Source organism: Empidonax traillii, unplaced genomic scaffold (assembly GCF_003031625.1).
Source record: "Empidonax traillii isolate 1590-97213 ecotype Southwest subspecies unplaced genomic scaffold, ASM303162v1 scaffold549:size456157, whole genome shotgun sequence".
Taxonomy (NCBI): Eukaryota; Metazoa; Chordata; class Aves; order Passeriformes; family Tyrannidae; genus Empidonax; species Empidonax traillii.
In genome coordinates, this window is record NW_020955742.1 from 185,237 (window position 1) to 207,435 (window position 22,199).

General features: G+C 40.7%; 1 protein-coding gene across 5 annotated transcripts in view; it reads left to right on the forward strand.

The window, feature by feature from the left end:
- The window catches only part of USP6NL (USP6 N-terminal like), a 112,693-nt gene extending 92,470 nt beyond the window's left edge, over positions 1–20,223 (forward strand). For all 5 annotated transcript variants that reach the window (XM_027897553.1, XM_027897555.1, XM_027897554.1 and 2 more), the window contains 5 exons: positions 2,153–2,247; positions 4,801–4,866; positions 4,956–5,055; positions 7,160–7,312; positions 17,789–20,223. In XM_027897553.1, the coding sequence (XP_027753354.1) occupies positions 2,153–2,247; positions 4,801–4,866; positions 4,956–5,055; positions 7,160–7,312; positions 17,789–19,224 (1,850 nt within the window). In that variant the 3' untranslated portion in view covers positions 19,225–20,223. The remainder of the gene's footprint in view (positions 1–2,152; positions 2,248–4,800; positions 4,867–4,955; positions 5,056–7,159; positions 7,313–17,788) is intronic.
- The last annotated feature ends 1,976 nt before the right edge of the window (positions 20,224–22,199 follow it).

A 22,199-nucleotide genomic window follows, 5' to 3' on the forward strand; every position in this document is an offset into this window, starting at 1 on the left:
TTAACCAGACTTACTTCTAGCATAGCCCCACTTGAAATCAAGAGGTGAATTTGGCCTCTCTGATGCTTTGGGTTGTGAAATGTGAAGTCTCTAAATGATAAAACACAGGTATCTGACCCTGAAAACAGTGTAGTATTTTGGAAGCTCTTTCTACTGATCTTTCTACAGTCTTAAAAACTCAAGATAATGGGTTGGTGTATATAAATTTGAAAGAGCGACCTTCCATGGAAAAGGCACCTCTGAATGTTATTGCAGATGGCGAATTAGCTTTGGAGGAGTCACTTACTTTTTACAGTAAGAAAAAAAACTAATGCCTTGCCTGTGTTATTAGAATTTCCTAATATGCAGCCTGACATTTAAGTATGATAGAATTTGCATTTGTATCTATGAAATACTAAACCTGTGTGAACCTGAGATGGTAAATTTTGTGTCACAGTGGCCGTGCACTGAGATCTGTAATCAGTAACTAGTAAGAGTTTGCTTTTTTGGTTTGGGACTTCTTCAATGATTTCTTTCTTCTCTTTTTTCTGAAGTGACATTTGTTCTGTGGGTCTGTACTTGTTCTTCCAGTTTCTGTACTGCTTAAAAGGTCTTGGGGATGTTGTTTTGGTAGACTATTTAATCCTAGGAATACGGAATTGCTGTACTAGCTCTATTTAACCCGGTGTTCTGTCTGTGACAGCCACCAGCAACAGATGCTCAGTGAAGTGTCTCAAAAAAAAGCAACCCAAGATCAGCACCTCCACCTCCTGGAAAATGTTCTGAAGGAGCTTCTTGAGATGAAAATTTGTTTTGCCTGTAATTATCTCCAGTAGACTTTTCTTCCTTAAATAGTTAATTGCCTTTTACCATGGATTGTTGTTCCGTTTGTATTTTGGCATCACATCCATCTGTGCAACCACGTGCCCCAACTTACATTATTATGGCTTCCCTCAGTCTTTGTTTGGAGGATTGACGTGACTTTTGCACAGGTACTGGACTCAAAACCAGTTTAAGAAAAGCTGATGTCATGTCAGCCCTTCTCAGGCTCATGGCAAGAGGTTTCATAGAATCCACATTTTGGGTAGTTCATCTGTGAGTTCTCTGAGAGCTGTTTGGGGTTCTGGGTTGGGAACCTCCCCTGTGCGTTCCAGGCAAAAATTTAACTTGGTTTTAGTATTGACTTCATCTTCTCTGAGCACTTCTAAAAATGTTCACAGACCTACAAACTCTGCCAGACTTTGTTTCCAAGGTGTTTGAAAATAGGTCTATTAGTATTTTTTAATGTCTTTTGTGAGTTGTTTCTTTGGTGGGGCAGGCTTGCTTTTTCACATTTTATACTGTCAGTGTTTGATCATCTCTGTCTTCTGATCTGAACACAGCTTCAGCTTTTTGAAGGATCTTTTGTGGATGATTTCTTTTCCTTGTGTAGCTGTGCTAGCTTTCCTTTACATTTCATGGTTTTTTTTGCCTAGTGTTGTGTTTGCTCTGAGCCCCTTTTTTAACTCTGCTGATAACTCATTGGAAAGGATAACTCCTTTTCCAGCATATGATCACTAAAACTACTGAAGATTTTTATATGCCCTCTGTTTTAGTTGTGTGAGCTCACAGTTCTTTACTTATAGTATATAATCATGATATTTGTCTTGGTAGAATATCCCTCTTGTCTTTTTTTTTATGGTCTTCTCTTCAGTGCAGACAGTTCTAGTAGCTGCCTGTGCCGTTTGCCCTTCTATCATGAATTTTCTGGGCAGTAATTCTGATTTGTCTTTTTGCTTTTATAAGTTTCAGTTGATGTGTATTGTCGTTGTTTTTGGGGGGGTTGTTTCATTTGGGTTTTTGTTTGTTTGGTTGGGGTTTTTTTTGTAAGAAAAATTATAAATGTGTTTTCCACATGATCTTATATTGGGTACACTAATGTATGACTGATGGATCTGCTGTCATTTGTCATTCTAATCTAATAACAGTCACTGAGGGAATGTATTGATGTTTTGCTGTAGTTATTTAGGCAGAAGTTTGTGCACGTCTGTACAGAGACATCATAATATTGTTATGAATCCCTGTTCAGATCCAGTGGTCTCCTAGAAGGATAATGTTTTTGGAGCCTCAGTGCCTCCTGTTGCGTTATTTGTGTAGCAAATACACCTTTTAAATGGTCACCTTCTTCCCTTAGGTTTTTTTATTGAAGGTTTTCCAAAACTGTTGAGGTTTCAAGAGCATCATGACAAAATACTGAAGAAATTTTTGTCCAAGCTGAAGCAGCACTTGGTGAGTATTTCTATCACAATACCAACAGTGCTCATTTCCACCTTTCTGCCTTGTTTCAGCTCAGGTGAACCCAGTGGGTTGAAAATACTCAAAGCTCAGAAAAGAAATGCAAAGCTCTAAGAGGCACAAGTGCTGTTGTTTTCATTATAGACAAAGTTACGGTGCCCCTCAGCAGAGTTGTGATAAAATTGGGTCGTGAGAGTAAGTAAAGAGGGTGCCTGGCTCACCTTGGACTCTTTGTGCAAACTGCTGATGGTAAAACATTTTATCAGGGGTTTTTCAGATGTAGAGCTTTGTGGTTCATCTCTGGACAGAGGTGACTTTATGACCAGCTGGTTTTAATCCCTGTTTAAAAAAATAACCTTTATGAGAGGGGTTAATGGTCCTTTTAAAATTTGCACATACTCGTGAAGCTAAAGTTGGAGTTTTATCTCTTCTAATGCTCTTAAAGAGGGAATAATATGCCCTTTTTTGGCTGTACTTCTTCTAAGAAATCACTAATTTTTCTAATGGGAGAAAAATGCCCTTCCAGTAGTCATCAAGAATTTCCTTGTACAGTACATTGGTACTACCAGAATCCACCTGCAGGTCTTAAAAGATAATATGAGAGATGCTCACTTGCAGCAACATCATCTCAGAGTGATGGCTACTCACAAGCACCACCTTCTCAGGACTATATCATCTTCTGCTTAGTTTGTTTACCTCGCTAGAGAAGGAAAAAAAGACACCTTGGAGCAAACTAGCACTTTGGCAATGATAAATTGCATCTAATGTGTGCTTGCTGTATTACAAAATAGAATTTAGTGTCTTCTTTGATTTGTTTTTTTAACAGTGTGCTGTAAGAGCTGCTCCTAACAGGGAGTTAGGCAGATCTGGTTAGGGAAAAAAACACTTCTGTTGAAAGGTCAAGTCAAAATTAGTCATGCAAGATTATCTTTTCACATTTAAAAAAATTCAAACCCAGTTCTGTAACTAATTTGACTCTGAAACTAAAATTGCAGATTTAGTTTTTACAGTACGTGCAAGATGATGATTATTGTTTAGAAATACCGTGTTATTCTCATTTTCGAGGTTGTCACATTGCAGAAAGAAAATACAGAATAATCCCAAGAAGACAGTAAATGGTAAAAGGTCCTCATAACTTCCTAAAAATTCCAAAATAGTAACACATGATTGAGATGATAGAACTTGTGACTGGCACAGTAATTTTTGTATTATTATTATATACACCTGTTATTACTCCAGCTAATAGTCAGGAGCTTTTTTTTCCTGTCATCTGTCCCTGTCCCACATCTCCCCCCTCTACCTGGGGTCACTTGAAAAAAGAAAGTTTCAGACAAGTGCACAAACTGCTTTTGGCAATTGAGAAAGTTAATGAAATAAAATACTTCCATAGCTCTCTTCTGAGGGAATTCTTGGCCATTTGTTTAGAGGGATGCAGAAAATATTCACTCTCTGTATTTATTGCATTTTTTTCTTTTAGATTTAATTCAGAACTTAGTTCTCTTTTTGTATAAACCAGTTTAGGGGCATTGAATTTAGTAGCAATTTGGTTTTTTTTTACGAGAGGAAGGCATGGACCTTTATATCTTATCTTTCAGTAGGCTGATGGTCATTCTTACAGGTTAGAAAACTGAGGTTGTTTTTGTTCTGTTTGCTTTTTTCAAGACTCTCAACATGAAATTGTCATTATTTCAGTCATGTGAAGGATTGTTTTTCTCATCTCTTATTGTGAATGTGTCGCTAAAATGAACCCATATTAACTTGCTGAAAGACAAAAGTAAAGCCTGCAGATAAAGCAGAGGGATTTGGTCCGTTGCTTATTCAGTGGCTTCTAACTGAAATTTTTGGAAAAGCTGGATCTGGCAAGCCTGGGGTATGATGTTATCCCACAGTTAAAGTTCAGAATTTCTTAACTTTTCATCTTTTTCTCTAACTATGCAAAGAACTTTCCGTGAAACTGCAGAGAAGCTTTAGCCATCTTTGGATGGGTGGCACACCACCTGGATTATCTGTGCTCTAGGACAAATTAGGCCCTTTAATTAAAGAATAAAATCCCTTGTGAGTCTTAAGTCCTGTTTTGAGGCCCTGTGTTTGAATAATTCCATAGTTTTATGCTGCTTTCTGGTAGTTAATGTTTTTTTTGTCACAAAACCTTTTCAGCCTTTGGTGTGAATTGGCAGCCTTGCTGTAGAGAAATAAAAGACTGGATGGACCCAGTGGTTGAACTTGGGTTGCTCCAGAATATGGGCTTCTTTTCTTGAGAGAGGATTTCATCCTCTGCTGCCTCTGTCCCAGGAACAAGATAAAGGTTGTGTTGATACCTCTGCATCTCCCAGAGCGTGTTCTTCAGGTGGTGAAGTTGATGAAGAAAAACTATGAAAGACAGAAATTGCATTTGTTGGATTGAAATTACAGTGTCTCGTGGTTAAATTAATTATTTATGGTGAATATTGGGCACATTGACCTCAGGGGGAAAATACTGTTTCATGGACAGTGCAAGGCGTTACTTGCATTTTTGTAAGTATTTCTAAACTTCTGTGTTCTTTGCAGGACTCCCAGGATATGCCCACCAGCCTTTACACAACCAAGTGGTTTTTCCAGTGTTTTCTTGATCGTGTGAGTATGTTTTCCTTCCTGTTGCTGTGTGGAATTGTGACTTGGGGCAGGCTGTTTTTTCACAGCATCACCTGCTTCTGTCATTGCAGACTCCCTTCACGTTGAGCCTCAGGATATGGGATATCTACATACTTGAAGGAGAGCGGATTCTCACTGCGATGTCTTACACAATTCTGAAGCTACACAGAAGTAAGAGACCCCTCAAACATTTGAAACCTAAACAGAGATTCAGCAGGTTTTGTTCTCATTTGTGTCATTTGACCTTTGTGTGTGGAAATCTCAAGTTTCCCAGTTGCCCTCTGCTTCTTCTGATGGGTCTTTTTCATTCCTTATTGACAAAAGGTTAAAAATCTTTATTAATGTGTGTGTGTGTGGTGGGCTGACCTTGGCTGGACCCAGATTGCCCACCAAGCTACTCCCCTTCCCAGCAGGATGGGGGGAAGGAGAAAAGAAGGGTTGCTGGGGGGAAAATCACCTCCATTTCAGCCAGGCCCAGTACAGTGTGATTGTCAGAGAAAAGTATTTATGACAGCAAGAAAGTTATTTAAACATGGACACGAGGTGAGCTGTATTGCTGATTGAACACTAGGGAATAATGTAGATTTTGGAAATGACTTCCTAGCCCCTACAGGATTTAAATTAATTGGGAAAGCACACAAAGAATCCAGAGTGTGCCACTAACTCTCACCAACAAACAACTCAACAATGAGTAATCACCACTCTGTATCTCCTTATACCATTGTTTATCCAAGAATGTAGTTAAAATCCAGACTTTCTGTAGTCTGCCTGTGTGACCTTCTCTTTCATCTCTTGCCTTTGGGTAAAGTAAAATTTGAGATTTTCAGTAGAAGAGTTGTCTAAAGCACCTATGCTTGGTTCCCTAAAGTGAGGTAGCCTCTTAAATTCCAAAGGGTTGAAAAAGCTTTTGAGGATGCATTTTAAGTTTGAATTAACTTGAACATTCCTCAGGGTGATACCTTTTAGCTCAAGTTCAAGACACTACTGTGGGACTTTGGTTTTCTGAGGGAAGTAATTTAACTCTATAAACTCATGGTCTGCATGCAACTGCAGAGTTCTTGTCATAATTTCCTTGCAAGTTTATCCTTTTTGAACTGTGGTGATGCTCCCTCACTGTCTCACTGGGGTGTGCTCGCTAATTTGCTCATACACTGCTTTGAAAAATGTTAAAGGTTCCTTTTCTCATTATTGTGCTTAAGAAAGCTAAACATTTTGAGGCAAATAATTAGGCTTAGCATTTTGGTTCCTCTTCTTCACTTGCAAATAGACATCTACTTGAATTTTTTTTTTAGTTTTTATTCAGTGCTCTTTTTCTGGGAAGACCTGAGGAAAAGGTCCGAGTGTGGATTTGCTTGCCTAGCAAGTGGCAACTTCCCCCATGATCAAACACCTCGAGTAGCTCAGGGCAACAGAGAGGAGATGAGAGGGCTGGCAGAGAAGGTGGCAGAAGACAGATTCTGATTCGTTTTCCAGTTTCTTGTCTACCCTTAAAAACATTGATGGTGTAGCTACCCAGTCAAAGTGTCACTGTGGAATACATGCCAAGGGCATTTTTATCACCGTGAAAAACCACTTTTTTTTTTATGGTTTCTGGATACAAATTGTACATCCTGAAACTTTTGATGACATACAGATGATTAAAGAAGCTACACAGGTATGCAGTTACAGCCTTGCAAGCCACATGGCCTGACTGCTGTGTAAAAAAAAGGGAAAGAAAAATAACCTGATAACTGTAAAATGACTTTCAAAACATGACCTGAATTTTCAGAGAGCCCTGAAGCAACGGTTGTGAAGTGTGAACTGCCCATCATCATTTCACTGGGAGTTAATTCGGCTGTGAATGAGGATACTGTAAATAGCGACTTCTAAAATGTTTTACTGCTTTTCAGAGCTCCTGATAAGAGAGATGATGTGTGTTGTACAGATCTACAGAGTGTGTGTAGGTTCAGGATGCAGGGCTAGAAAATAAAGACCTGAAGCTGTTGGTCTTGAGAAAACTGAAGGAGGGTGACCTCTTAATTTTGTGAAGATGCTCCTGTTTGGAAAACATTGTCCTAAGTAGAGAATGGTACATAAAAAGCATTTCCATAGTGATCTGCAAGTGAATTTTTAATGCATTTTATAGATCTCTGGTGTAGAAATCAGTTATCTGCATAATTAACAAGTGTTTTTCGTTCTGCTTTGCAAACAAAAGCACCTCATGACAGAAGTACATTTTCCAGTGTTCGTTATCAAGATATCTTAATGTATAATATAATGTTTCCTCCTTATACAGAGCATCTGATGAAATTACAGATGGAAGAGCTTGTAAAATTTCTGCAGGAGACTTTAGCCAAGGATTTCTTCTATGAAGGTGACTTTGTAATAGAGCAGCTCCAAAATTCTATAGCAGAATTGAAACGAGCCAAGCTGGATTTACCAGCAGCAGGTGAGAAACTTTCACGTGTGCACACTTAGATATTTGGAGCTATTTACACATTGTTCATTTTCAAAATGTTCATTCATGCTGTTAAAAGTTGTGCAAATACTTTGTTTTGGTTTGGTTTTTTTTCCCCCAGAAATGCTTCACAGTTTAAAATCAACATTTTTCCTTTCGTGAATTTGCTCTTTTTTGGTGTTTTGTTTACTGGTTTTAAACATCCTGTCTTCTGATAATTTTATTAACTTGAATGTATAAAACCTTTCAGGTAGAAGTTCAAATATCAGGGTTTGAAATCGTTGGAAGCAACAGCATTGTCTGAGAATCCAGACTGTTTAGTAACTTCAGCTCAAATAGTTTTTCCTGTTAGTCAAATCCAGAATTTTAGTTGTGTGCAGGTGATAGACCTGCTGGGTGTTTAATGGAATAATTTTCTTTCTCTTCTCCATCTTTGTGTTTTTGATTGCAGAGCAGAGATGGTTGTTTTGTGGGGCATTAATTATGAAATGTATAGGATCTCTTCCTCCTTTATTAAGATTCTATTCTCTTTTCTATCCCCACCTGCACAATGTTTAATTAGAGTTTTTCTTGTGATTACTCAGTGCTTTTTTTTATCCTTTAATTGTGGAATAATATCTGAGAAATGTATATTTTAAAAAAACTACAAGCCTTGCAGAAATTACCTTAAAGTAACTTTATTTAAAAGTTGCTGTGGTTGGCTTTCAGAATTTAAGAAGTGTCAGAAGAAAGGTTGCCTGTGCAGCATTGTTGTGATCATTTGTTCTTTCATTAATGAACTTATTTTTTCTGTTCCTGTAGACATTATTTATTGCATTCAGTATTGGTCTATGTCAACTGCCCACCACAAATAAATACCTTTTTCATCTGGTTCTTCAGCAGATCTGTTCCTATGGAGTAGGAAACTGTTTACTGTTTCTCATCATCTTGGCTTCTTGTCAGCTTCCCATTTCTCCCTGTTCCTGTGTTTTGCCCTCTTTCTGAATTTCTTTACAACCTCTCCAGCTGACTTTCTTCCACCCACCACAGGCCCAAGTCCAGTTCCTGCTCTTGTGTCTTCATCTGTCGCTTCCCCTTCGTAATCATGGCCTTCCCATCCTACCCTCTCTCCATCCTTTTCCCACAAACTTCAGTCTTGAGAAATGTTGTGTTTCTGAAGTTGTTCTTTCCATCCCTGCTCTTCAGCCAGGAGCTTTACCAGACACCTTTACCAGCTGATGCTTGGCCAGGGTGACTGATGTGAGCAACCTTCATCCTTGGGCATCAGTTCTGCTCCATCACAGGATGCTGATTGTTTTGAGCCGTATTGGTTCTTTGTTTTGGGTAGCTAAAGCAACGTTGGTAACAAAATGTATTTTGTTTGGGTTTTTTCCCCCTCCTACATGAATGTGGGAGATTTAACTTTGAAATAGGAAAAGCAAAGCCACAGTGAATTAGATTTTAGTGCTGGATGAGAAAATGAGCTTTTTCCTTTTTAATTTCAAAGTAGCCTGGGAAAGCCTCTCTGTGTGGCGTGTTTTTGCCAGGGGTAGAAGGGAGCATTCCTTAACCTTCCACAGAGTAAAAATAAAATGCCTTCATCCTAATCCTTGGGAACCTGGCTGATTTGTCTGCTGTTACTGTACTGGGGCGAGGCTGCCTCATTTGTTCTTCATATGAATTTCACAAGCCTTTGGTTTAATTTTTAAAAATTTTTTTCTCTCTACTAATTTTGGTTTTATTAATCACTATCTTCAAGTATTATTTTTTTTACAGGTTCTGAACAATCTCTACACATTCAGCTTTGCTCATAAGTTGTGGCAGAACACCAGGTGTCCACCAAAACCTGTCTGTCACTGCCCTCCTCAGCTGGGCAGGGGAGAGAAAATGCAAGGAATGGCTTCTGGCTGAGATAAGGGCAGGGAGAGAACACTCAGCAGTTCCCATCATGGGCAGAACAGACTTGACTTGGGAAAACTAATTTTATTTATTGCTAATCAAGTCAGAGCATGATAGAAATAGAACCAAATCTTTCAAAAACCCTTCCCCCCCCCCTCCCTTTTACCAGGGTTCACCTTCACTTCATTTTTATTTATCTCCTCCCCTCCAGCACTGCAGGTGGATGGGGGATGTGGGTTGTGGTCAGTTCATCACACGCTGTTTCTGCTGCTTCTTTCTCTGCGAGGTCAGGACTCCTCACACCCTTCCTTTTCTCAGGCATGGGGTGCCTCCCCCAGGCTGCAGTGATCCATGAACTGCTCCAATGTGGCTGCTTCCCAAGGGCTGCAGTTTGTCAGGAACAGGCAGTGTGGATCCCCTGTGAGGTCACAACTCCTGCCACCAAACCTGCTCCAGTATGGGTTCCTCTCTCCATGGATCCACAGGCCCTGCCAGGAGCCTGCTCCAATGCACCCTTCCCATGGGATTTACAGCTTCCTTTGGGCATCCACCTGCTCTGGTGTGGGCCCTCCAGGGGCTGCAGGAATCTCTGCTGTGGCACGTGGAGCACCTGCCTGTCCTCCACCAACCGTGTGTCTGCAGGGCTGTTCCCCTCATGTTCTCACTCCTTTCTCCAGCTGCATTTGCTCTTGGGCAGGTTTTTTTTTTCTCCTGTTCTTAACTCAGTTATCCCAGAGGTGCTGCCACCATCCCTGCTGATCTCAGCCTTGGGCAGGGTCGGGTCAGTCCTGGATCCAGCTGGCATTGGCTTTGCTGGATGTGGGGGAAGCTTCTGGCAGCTCCTCACGGAAACCACCCCTGTAGGCTCCCCCTCTACCAAAACTTTGCCACACAAACCTAATACAAATGTCTGTCTGACTCTGTCTTTACTACCTTAAGTCTTACTATTTTTCTTCTAATTCCATCTAAAATGTATGGAACCATTCTGTGTCAGGCAGCCACAAAAATACCTGTTCATTTAAATATTCACCGTAGCCTGAGAAAATAGTGTTTATTTTTGTTTTCTCAGCTGAAATCAAAGCACTGCTTCCTTTCTTGTACTTTTTTTTTTTTTCCACTGAGCAACAATTACACCTTTAAGAACTAAAGTAAAAATGCATGTTAGGAAAAAGAAGAAGAAAAAAAAAAATCTCCATCTTACAGTTGCATCAGTATCAGTCATCCAGGAATAGCAGTGAGCTAATTAAGCTCAGTGGAATTTTCCATCTGGCATCCTTTGTTAGGCTGTATAGATTTTCCTGCCCTAGTAGGGTAAGCTGCAGTAGGATATTAAAAGAGGTAATAACTTTTGTGTTACTTTAAAGTGGATGTCTGCTTATGTCTGATGTAGCTTTCCCTGGCTTGCTCCCTCCATGACTTCTCCCACTGAATTAAGGAGCTCTGTGTCCCCTTCAGAGCACAGAAGGAAGGGACTTGCTGAACACTTTCTCACTGATAAAACCCCTAAAAGGCTCAGCCAGAAAACAGGGATGTTGAGGGGATCTTGCTAATTTTGTATATCTGCTCCTGCCAATGCTGGGGTCACTCACCTAACTCTGTGTGGCTTCACATCTGCTGCAGGTGCCAGATCTGCTGTAGGATGGACAACGTCTTCCTTAGTTCAAGGATGATGTTTAGAGCATAATGAGGGGAATTTTCTTGGGGTACACCATTGATTTCCAAAATTTCCTGATTTCGAGATTCTTTCCTTGTCTATTATTTAAAACAGCAGCAAAATTCTTTAAGTGCTCACAGGACAGGGATAGAATTTCCAGCTTTGCTATAAGTCGTTCCTGTAGAACTGCATGAATAATGCAGTGCTTAATAAACAATATTTATATATGAATAGATTTTTATAGTGTCTCACTTTAATAAACAGGAGTGCTTGCCAGTAAAAGTTTCCTATTAAAAATACTTTGCTGCAAATAGTTTATTAATCCAGTCCTTTGTAAATAAGACAGCCAGACCCACCCTCAAAGCTTGAAGCCTCTCAGGTCTGTTCTTGAGACGATTTCTCACCTGTGTTTTGATGCAAGGTGTCCTGAAAAGGGAGGGCAGAGAGGTCCTGGGTTGGATTTTTTTTTTTTTTTAATGACTAGAAGTTTAATAGACCTAACAGCAGGCCTTAAATCAAACATAAAGGTCTTGTGCTTAATTTTAGAAGAGTATTGGCAAATTTTGAAATCTGCTCCTCCTGTTGGGATCAATTTAACTACATCTGTGCATGATAACACCAGCTTTAAACTCTGACTCAGCTCTAGTTTTTCCAACCTTTTCTGTAGTCAGGGAAAACTAGCAAAATTTGAATCTTGGATTTGCCAGAAATTTTAAAATGTATATCTGATGTTTATTCTTAAGGTCATATTCTATTAAATTTATTATAAGTATCTTTTCAATTATCTATTTCACATATTCGTTGGTGACAGTGCAGGAGCATATACTGCATTAATGGTATCATTAATAATAATCTATTAAATAATGTCCATTCTCCCCTCTTAATGTACCGTTTGACAGCCAGAACAATAGAAACACATAAGTCAGCTTGACTTTCCTGTTTCTGATGGTGTCTTTCTTTTGGTTGTGTTTTGTTTCAGAGGTATTTTGGATTTTTCACTTGTGCTTGAAGAATACCTGAGTAGCTATTTCAGACAACGCTCTTCGTGTTTTAATCAACTAAACTATTTTTTTCTGTCTTGTTTCTTGTGTGGTACAACTGCTCTACAATATTATGAACTAAAATAATATTTGGAATCATACTAATATAATTAGTGTATATCCTCAGCAGTTTTAGACTTTGGCTTTGCATTTATTAGAAACATTTAGAATTTAAAACTTCCATGATCTTTAAATATATGACCCAGATAGTTATGCTGGTCCAAATTTATTATAATTTCCATTATTTATCTGAATGCAGACGTTTATAAAGTAAGTTTTCCTTGCTGTCAGTACTACAAAAGCAGCACAGCAGCAGAAAGTCAGAGTGTATTTTGTTCTCCCTTCAGGTTGTCCAGCAAGATTTCATTTAGTAACTCCTTTGGCATTGAAGGCATAAAAAGGAGGAGGAGCGAAGGTTGACTTACAGGGAGCACCCTGAGCTTCTGGTGCAGGCCCTTAAATTTCTTGGAAATTCTCTTGGGCTTGTAAACCAGAGAAGATGGCACGTCACTGATGGAAAATAAACACCAAATTTCAAGATGTCATTTCAAGAGTTGTTTTTATGACCATTACCATCCTTGAAAATTGTGTTAGAACAGTCAGAGTGCATGTGTTCTGGTGCTGAAATTAAGGACTAGACTGTTATTCACCGGAGAGAGCACTTAAAGCACTTTACTCCAATTATATGTCTGCTACTCGATGCATGAGGCTGTTAGTGCCTCCTGAAGCAATTATCTGGAAAACTCTTGCAGTGCAGACCCACTTCCACTGGGTGGTGGCCAAGGCTTGTTTGAGCAGGAGGAAGTCAGGAGACAAAAGTTTCTTTAATGTGACTTGAATGTCTTATCTTTTGGGGAACAGTCAGACCTGCTCATATTTGCTTTGCTTCCTTTCGTGTCAGGGAGTATGTTTACCAACAACAAACAGGCACCTGATTCTTCTTGCTTTGCTTAAATTGTTTCCCTCTCCTTCCTTACCCATTTTTCACCCTATATTATTTGTTTGCTTATTTTATGCTGTACTGCATAAAAGGCAACTGTAAATCACTGCCTTTCTTTTAAAGGAAAAATAGAAAATCCTGCAGTCCCCGCTCTGTAATTTCTGATACAAGCTGATACAATGTTTGTCTTTGGGAAAAGCCAGTAACTAAACTGTCTAGGAACCCCTTCTGTTGAAAGAAGGGAGGAGAGAAGGATGAGAGTTAAAAGATTCCCATCCCACGTGAATACTGGCAACTTGGGAAAAATCTGATAGCCCAGATCACTTCAGAGGACAAAGGCACGTCCAGTGATTGCAGAGGTCACTGCCAGAACGGTCACAGCTGAACTGAACAGCTTTGCCTTAACTTCTGGTTTTAAAATGCTTTTAAACCTTGTGTCTAAACATCATGGATTTATAGAAAAGCACGTGTCCCAAAAATCCTTCTTGTAGAATTCAGTAATTTTTCCCTTTCTCAGTCAGACAGGTATGTCCAGACAGTGAGTAAACTCAGATTTTGGATCAACAACACAAACAGATATTCAGTACAATGTCCTTGAAAAGACCCACATAAAATTTTTTCATGCTCAAATCTAAGGAGTTTGAACAGCGAGTTTAGTTGAAGTAGTAAAGAAAATGGTTGAGAGTTGTGTGTGAGGCTTTAGGCAGATTTGGAGTGGAAAATTGGTAGATAAAAGAAATGTGGCTTGAAGGAATTGGTGCTTTTGCATGCTTGTCTGGCGAGCTGTGTTTGTGCCTCTAAAGGCAGAGATGTTTGTTGTGACTTGGTTTCTTTTGTTTGCTTTTCCATTCTGTTTTCATTTCCTCAGCTTTTTGCTTTTATTACCTTCTTTCTTTTTTTGCCAGCATGCAGCATCATGGGTTGCTTGCTGTTCTTGCTGATAGTGGACTGGTTAAAGCATTCACAAACACAGTTTGCATGCTCCTTGTGCATTTGAGGAACTTCCCATGGCAGTCAGCTGCATGGTGGTAATTTGGTTATCCTCTACCTGGTTAATTTTGTGAACATTTTTTGGACTTCAGGAGTCTTTGTTTGTTTTTTTTGAAGCACTTGATAGTTTTGCTGTGAGTGACAGCTCTGTGCACGTGTGTATGGATATTTATGTATGAGCTGTATGTTCCAACTAGAATTAAATATCCATTTTGCATTTTCAGACAGTTTGGTTTTCCTTTAGCAGGTGACTGGTTTGCAGGGTTTCTGGTTGCTGCAGCACCGTGGGTGCTTATCCAGCTCAGGTTGGTTTTTGTGGCAGGAGGTGATCAGAGCTCGAGCGCTTTTGAACCAGAGCAAGGCCTGTGCTGGGTTCCTGGGTTGGTACCTCTGCCAGCGTGGCCTTTCCTGCTTCCACATGCAGATGTGGTGACTCAGCAAGGCTGTGTCAGTTGTTTCTGTCCAAGGTCGAGTTAAACCGAGTTCTGTGGAGCCCCGTGGCTGAGACTCAAAGCTGTATTTCTTCTTTTCCCCACTGCCCTCCTTCCACGTGGACTTGCTGTTCCATATTTTTGTTTTCCCTGAAAGCACTGAGCTTTGGCATGACCAGCCCATAAACGTGGTATCGTGCTGAGGTTTTCTCCTGAATGAACTTCTGTTTTGAAACACTTTGCTTGTTACTCAGTACATGAATTAATGTTGACTTTTAGCAATTTCTCTGATACTCATTTTACAGCTGTGATTCATGTTACCCCACACATCATCCAGACCATGCAGTCCACATATGCCTGGTTGTGCTGTGTCCTTTTACCCTGAAATGAGAAGGAAAGGTGACAGAAAGCAACCTTTAAAGCAGTCTAGGTAGAATTCAGTAAAAATGTCTGCAGTATTCTCACTTGGGTTTGTTAGAGCTTAATGGTAATTAAGAAACCTGAAGTGTGTGAAATTAAGAACCAAAAATTCACGCCAACCCCACCTTTTTTTGTGCAAGCAAGTATATTTAAAGGGTCTCCTATTGTTCTGTAGGCATTTCTTAGAGTAAAAGCTGGAAGAAAAGAAACGAGTTTGTGCTTTCAACATCTCTGGTCAAATGAAGGAAGCATTGCGCTGCTAGAGGTCTTCAGGCTTTCTTGTATGTATAACTAGAATATTTTAACTTCAAGCATAGAAGGAAATAAACAATTTTTCTAAAACATTTCTTGCGTACAGGAACAGAAATTAAAGAATTTAGAGATGTTGAGGAGCCATTTTCTTATGCTATCCCATGGCTGCTATGGATCCTTCTGGAGGCTGCAAATGGATTGGCAGCATATACAGACTAGTTCTGTATGATTTAGATGACAAGTTTCTGGTATTTACTTTGTACATAACAAAGTATTGTATTCAGACTTCATGCTGTTTTAACATTCAAGACTGGTAAGATTGAGAGCCCTGTAACATAAAGATCCAGTATCAGGAATGTTTCTTACGGGCAAAATTCACTTTTGTTTAGAAGACAAGAGCTTCAGCTTTGCCTGACACTGTGTGTGAGGAGGCAGATGGAATTAAATGGTACAAATGCCTCTTGCCAAACTGAAGCAAGTTCAGAAAGTGAACTCCTGTTCATAAAGACTAAAGGATGATTTTGGAGAGGCTGTTGCAGCAGTCAGTGTTGTTGCAGAGCTGTTAAATCACCCGTTTGCAGCATCCATGCAGCTCGTTCCTCTGTCCTCTCCTCTTTTCCTCCAGTGGTGTGCAAGGCTGCCAAGCCATGCTCCAGATTTTAATCTGATTTGGGAATAGCAGGGCCCCTCATTGGAAGAGACCAAACATGAGACTTGCAGTTCCAAGAGCCATTCCTTGGAACCCAGTGCTGAGGCTCTGCCCTCCCTGCCGTGCTGTCTGGGGGGTGTTCTCCATCCTGGAGTACAGAGTGCCAGGGGTATTAACCCTGGGATTTAACGTGGGGAATCTCCCCTTTGGAGACCAGAAGTTGAGGAGAGAGCTCAGCAGGAGGATCTGCCTTTGTCAGGTTGGTTGCAGGGTAGACACTGAGTGCCTGGGGTGTGAGAGGTTTGTGTGTCTGCGTCATTGTAGGACTGTGATTGAGAGGAGGATGGCTGGGAAAATGGGAGTGGAGGGGTTCTCTACAGAAAGCCTGGGTAGGCTGTGTGAGTTACGTGTGAACTGAGCTTTCTGAAGTTATTTCTGAAGCAAAGGGTAGGTTTCCATATGACCTGTGGCCTCTTCTGAAGAAAAATCAAGGAAAGGCTGGTTTAATCGTTTGGCCAAACCAGCCTGTTTGTGTTAAGTGCTTTTATTTATTTATCTTGTCATGACACGTGGCACCGTTGTGTTCTTCCCTGCTGTCCTCCTGCCACGTCCTGGCTGGCACAGACTCCTGAGTTTTCATTTAGTTTATATAGCAACTGATCCGTGGTGGTAGTTTGTTACACTGTTACAATAAATAACACTGACCTTGGCTGCTGCCTTTCCTCTCTGTGTCTGCATCATGAGCCAGTCATCAAAGATGGAACTCGGGCTCGTGCCTGTATAAATGAACATCACTCACTTGTAACCACAGCACTCGAGTCAGGGAGAGAGACGCTGTGTGTCTCAACCCCTGTGAACCCATATAGGCAAAGAATTTTAATTACAAATAGCTGGAAAGTGAGTTGCTAACTCTATGATCTTCGATGGAAAAAGGTTCTACAGTTCTTGTCATAGGTAGAAGGAAGGATTAAACAAGACTGTTTTACCAACAGCCATTTTGCATTGTTTATTTTGTGTAATGTTGAAGCAAGGGTAGCCATTTCTTTTTTTTTTCCTCTTTGCAACAGAGCTTCTGCTTAATAAATAGATACACAGTGAGTAGGATTTGTTTGGTTATACTGACTTCAAAAGTTTTGTGGGTTTTTTTTAAAATGCTGAAGATCAAATGAATTAAATCTAGATGAATACATTTAATGAGAAGTGTGTGACCTTTTCTGCTTATAATGGATTGCACAGTTAAATAAGTTATATGCAAGTGGATATGATAAAAGACTTTGGCTGAGATTATGAAGGGTGGTGACTGCTAAGGAGAAGGATTGCAGTGGAAAATTTGATGTGAATTTTTCTATGAGCATCATCAAGCCATGAAACACTTCTTTATTCTTTCTGTAGTGTCAGTTTGGGTTGTTCTGGGTCCCCACATAACTAATGTTTCCCACTGGCTATTGCAGTGTGTTGAGCTCCAGTCTGGGGGAACTTTCCATTGATGTTTGTGTTCTGGAAGTGACGTCCTTGTGTTTGGCAAAACTTGTGCATGGAATGCTCGGCTGAAACCGTGGAGTAGCCAGTGTTAGTGTCAGCTACTTCAGTTGCTCTGTATTGATAAAAAGATGAACTGAAAAGAAAATTATTCTGTGTAGAGCCTTTTACTGGAGCTTTTTAATAGTGAGGATGAAATTTCTAGGCAAGGGTTTAGGGGGGAGCGAGGTCTTACCTGTGCTCCAGCCAAAAATAGGGAGCTCCAACCAAAAAGCAAAACAAGAGAAGGTTTATAGTGTAGCTTGCCAGAGGTGAACATTAAAAGATGAATGAATGGAAAACAATAGATTGGGAGAGGGACGTTGGGAAGGATTTTTAAGGTGGAGAAAAGCAGTTTGCTTCATTTGAGGAGGGTTATATCCAGTATATACACTGTAACCAAAATGTCATCTAGGAAAATCATTTTTTGCAGCAGCAGTGTCAAGACAGAGCAAAAGCTTGACAGGATTGTGTCAGCTATAGGAAGGAAGAGTAGAATAACTGGTTGGGATGAGAGCCATTAAAAGATCTGTGTTCAGTGTCAGTGTACAGAAGATCCTTTGAGGTGTTCAGCAGAATGGTGACCCAGAGAGAGGCCCTGTTAATTCATAGTTATTTTTGCTTGCATGACCAACAGATCAAAGAAGACTTTTGCACAAAGGTGAATTTATGTTATTCCTGTTCTCTTTTTTTAGGTAAAGAAGATGAACTTCCAAAGAAGCCATTGGGGCAGATTCCATCAGAACCTCAGCCTTCCGTGCTTAACTCCATTCCAATGCTAAATGGACAGAACAGCACTGGGACACAAGCAGCCACAAGGACAGAGAGGAGACCATCCACAGAAGAAGAACTAGAAGGTTCATCAAATGACCGAAAAAGAATTAATTCAGTGGAAAAGAAACCTTCCTTAAAACAGCAGAAGGTTCGACCAATAGAGACACAAAACAGTTTGCCCAAGAACGAGGTGGATACCAGAAAAAAGCCTGAGCCAGCAGACACCTCAAGCCTGTACAATAATGCAGCTGCTAATCAGAATTCTAATGCTACTTCAAATACAAGAAGGGAATTTGTACCTAAGTGGAATAAACCGTCTGATATCAAAATAATTGAAAAGACAATGCAGCTTACTGCAGATGTGAAAGGGAGGCCAGTAAACCATTTGGTTTCGGGCCCGCCACCAAGTCCTGGAGAAATGCAGTCTTTGAATGTAAAGCAAAAGATGAGGGTTTTGGATGCTGATGAAGGTAAGCGAGGGTCCAATGCATCTCAGTATGACAATGTTTCAGAGGATGAAACTGAGAATGAGAATGCTGTTGAAGAGATGCTTGAGAGAGCTCTTCCCCAGAGCCCTCGGCATGTAGCGTATTCCAATAGTCCAAGAAGGCAAATGGAAAAAGTACCAGCTCCGTTAAAAATACCCAATAATTACACCTTCGCTTCACAACCCAGGTCTCCAAAATACGCGTCTCAGTCTGATGGCCCAGCTCACGGACTGAATGCAAAACAGCCACTGCCATGTTACAGTAATCCACCTACTTACCATGGGAATTCTCCAAAGCACGTTCCCAGTATAGGCAACGCAGGTTCTGTCCCTCTGCACTACCACGGGAGCCGAACCAGCCCCTCTGGGAGGCCGTACGGGCCCTTTATGTCGGTAGATTATTCCCCCAATAAACTACCAGTGAATTCCTATCCTGCCAGTCGACAAAACCCTCTGCCACCAGCCCCTGGTCACATAGAAGTAGCCCCTGTCGATGCTTATACCGGCAACTCAAGGTCCTCCCCGGGTGTCAAATTCATAATCCCTCCGGCGGATTACGTGCCGGAGGATAGGAAGTGGCCGGACGCTGCCTATACCTACAGACACGAGCCCTACAGGCAGCCCTGGAGCCAAGACCTTAACAAAGGCCACCTGGACAATTTCCAGAAATACCAGCATTTTCAGCCAACACCTTTTCCAGACCACAGTCTTCCTACTGTTTCCGTGGATAGCCCGGTGAGATACAGGACTTCACCAGCCCTTGAGGAGAACGGCTCAGCTCCGTACCAATATTCCAGCCCGCCGGCTCAAGGCCAGCACTGTCGGAGCAGAACCGATGGATTGTCCGTGCACAAATCTGTGCTGCTCTGAGGAGCTGGCTGTGCTCAGTAAAGTGGCAAGAACCAAACCCAGTCGAATGTCGCTGTGTCAGTGGTGATCCTCCTCAGTTCTTCTCTGAAATGTGGACGGTTCACGCGAGTTTAAAAATGACCGCACGATTTCAGAGATGTTTCAGACTTTGGTTGAAGGCTGGTGGAGAGTTCTTGGGCTTGGATGGGAGCTGTTGGAAGTGATCTGATGCACGCAGGCATAGCAATAAGCTCGTGCACACCATGTGGTTCATGCTGTCATCGCTCCTTACTTTTAAATAACTTGTGTTACAATCCTTCTGCCTAAAACCAGTAACACACTTACAAGTTTAATTTTGACTGACATTGTTAATGCACTGTACAGATGTGTGTGTGCGCGTGAGGGTGTGCACTTACAATACACAAACTCATATGGAAAAGAGCTAAAAGAGTTTAAATGCATTTAACTTTGGGCAAAGCTTGTGAAGTACTTTTATTTCATATTAATTTTTCTTTGTAATTTATTTGAGAAGCCATTCGTTTTGAATGGGAATTTCTGTCATTTTTATACAGCTGCCTCAGCATCCCAGTATCTGTTCTGGGCAGGAGAGATGCTTTGGGATTATTAATTTAATCTTATATGAGAGTTAATTTCCTCTCCTTTGACTACTGTTTGTTATTTTCCTCAGCAGGAAGGAGCAGGCAGGCAAAAGCAGAAAGCCAAAAATGTGTCTCTAATCTGGCTAAGTAACGGTGCTTAAAATTCAGGGCAGTGTTTAGAGGGTTTTGGTTTTTTTTTAAGGCATTGAAAGTGGAGAATTTTTACCTTCTCACCCAAGTCTACCTTCAGAATGTCGTCCTATATGCAAAATACCAGAGCAGAGTGAGAGTAATGCCTGATACAGAAATGGTGCTGCACCCTCCCCTTTCTGCCATGCTGTGCTGTCAGACTAAAACTGGTTGCAGGGCCAAATCTCACAAGTGTCGGAGAACAAGCAGCTCCCTGACGCTCCTGTGCAGCTTTGCTCATGGCTTGGTGATCCCTGAGCTGTGTGAGCACGCAGTGTCCCTTCTCTTAAACTTTGTCAAGTCAGTTCTGTTCTGTTTTGCCCTTTTTTACCCCAAAGAGCCGGCAGGGTTGTGCCTGGTTCTGCTGTGCTGTGGGGCTGCTCACACTGTGCGGTGTTCTACACTAAAACGATCCCGACTGTTGTTAACAGGAACCTGAAACTCCTGGTGGGTGACACGAGTAATTTCAGTCAGTGTTTGCAGCCTTTCCTACTTCGTGTTTTCCTTTCCTTACTGTGAATTGGGGGTGATAAGAAGCAGGTGAAGTGGCACGTTTGGGATGCTCCTCCTGGGAGCTGCCGGTGCCGCGTAGCAGGTGCTGGAGGCACCGACCCCTCCCTGGGAGCTGAGGCACAGGAGGGTCTTGCCAGAAGAGGTCCTTGGAGTGCTGAACAGAGATCTTTTTTTCTAATACTGAAGTACTAAACATTGGCATCAACACCAGTTTGGTGTGGTTTGGAAGGTTGTCCTGTTGTCTTTTGTTCTGTTAAGATTTAACTGAAAACATAGAAATGGATTTTTTTTTTTTTTCCTTTAAAGAATGAGCTTTAGTGCCTATTATTGCTGCAGGTTGGCTCGGTAAGTTTTAAGGTACAGAAGTAAAACAATTTTTACAAATGGAAGTAACATTTACTTAGTATGTTTCAAAACATTTTTTTGTTGTTGTGTATATAACGTGTCTGATGTAATTTTTAATAACTGGGCAATTTTATATTTTAAAGATTGCGAACTGCAGCGAAGTAACGGTTAGCAAAGCACTACACTGAAACTAAAATAAAATTGTGAAGATAAATATGACTTGGGCTTACTTTAGTTCTGATTGCTTGCAGCAGCCTAGAAATGTATGTATATAATATTGTGGCTAAGTGTAATAATCTCAGTGTTTAATGATGGTTCTGTAATTCATAACGAAGCTGTACAATTTGTGCAAGCAACGCAAGGCTCCAAAATATGTATCAGCATTAGTAAATACTGTAGATTTTTATATATAAAATATATACACACTATTTTCTTATGTCATCTGCAACAGTTTTATAACTGTGTATCCTATTTTGATGTGACTGTATTTTTAACATGTTAAAATAATAATAATTAAGCTTATGTGGTTTTGTCTTTATTCTGAATTATTTTGTTAGGTCCAAACTGGACTTTTGCTCTTCTCAGCACAGATAATTGCTTGTCATAAATGGATCACGTATAGATATGATGTATGTCCTATTTAATCTGTACATGTTTATTTTTAGACTAAGCAGAATGGATACAACCTGTGTAGTGCTTTTGCATTATTACACAAGCAGCAAGGTTATTGACTGTAGCTTATTACACTGCTAAACCTCACCCTGTCATTTGCAAAAGCTGGGAGCGTAAACTGTGATCGTAATTTTTTTGGTTTTGTTCTAATAATCTCACCCAATGCCAGTTTAGAAGAGGAGAATTACTGGCCTGAAGGATTTGCAAAGTCACATTGATCAAAGTGCACAGTAACAGCCTGACTGTGGCTGCTGTGCCTCATGTTTGGAGGATGGTATGGAACTGGGTATTTGTTAAAAAAACAGCCTTGTGTCCTCTCTGGTGCAAAGTACATTTTTATCTTCATTTAACTGGACAAACCAAACTAAAGGAACAGCCAGATTTGAGTCTGTCACTCGTACCAGAAACAAAACCCCTCTTGATGTGCAGTGAGACACAGCTGTGCCAGTGCCTTGCTGGTGGGGGGAATCATCTCAGTGTCATGGATTAGGGATCCTCATAAGAGCTTTTCTGTCACTGTTTTCTTTGATCTGCAAACACTGAAGCAGTAAGTATCAACATAAAATACTTGAGACTTTTTTTTTCTTTCCCCTTCCTATGGTTCCATAATTTTCCAAAATCTGTCTGCTTTGAGCTGTATAAACTGTAGGTTTCTTGTCCAAGTTAGTTGTCACGGCT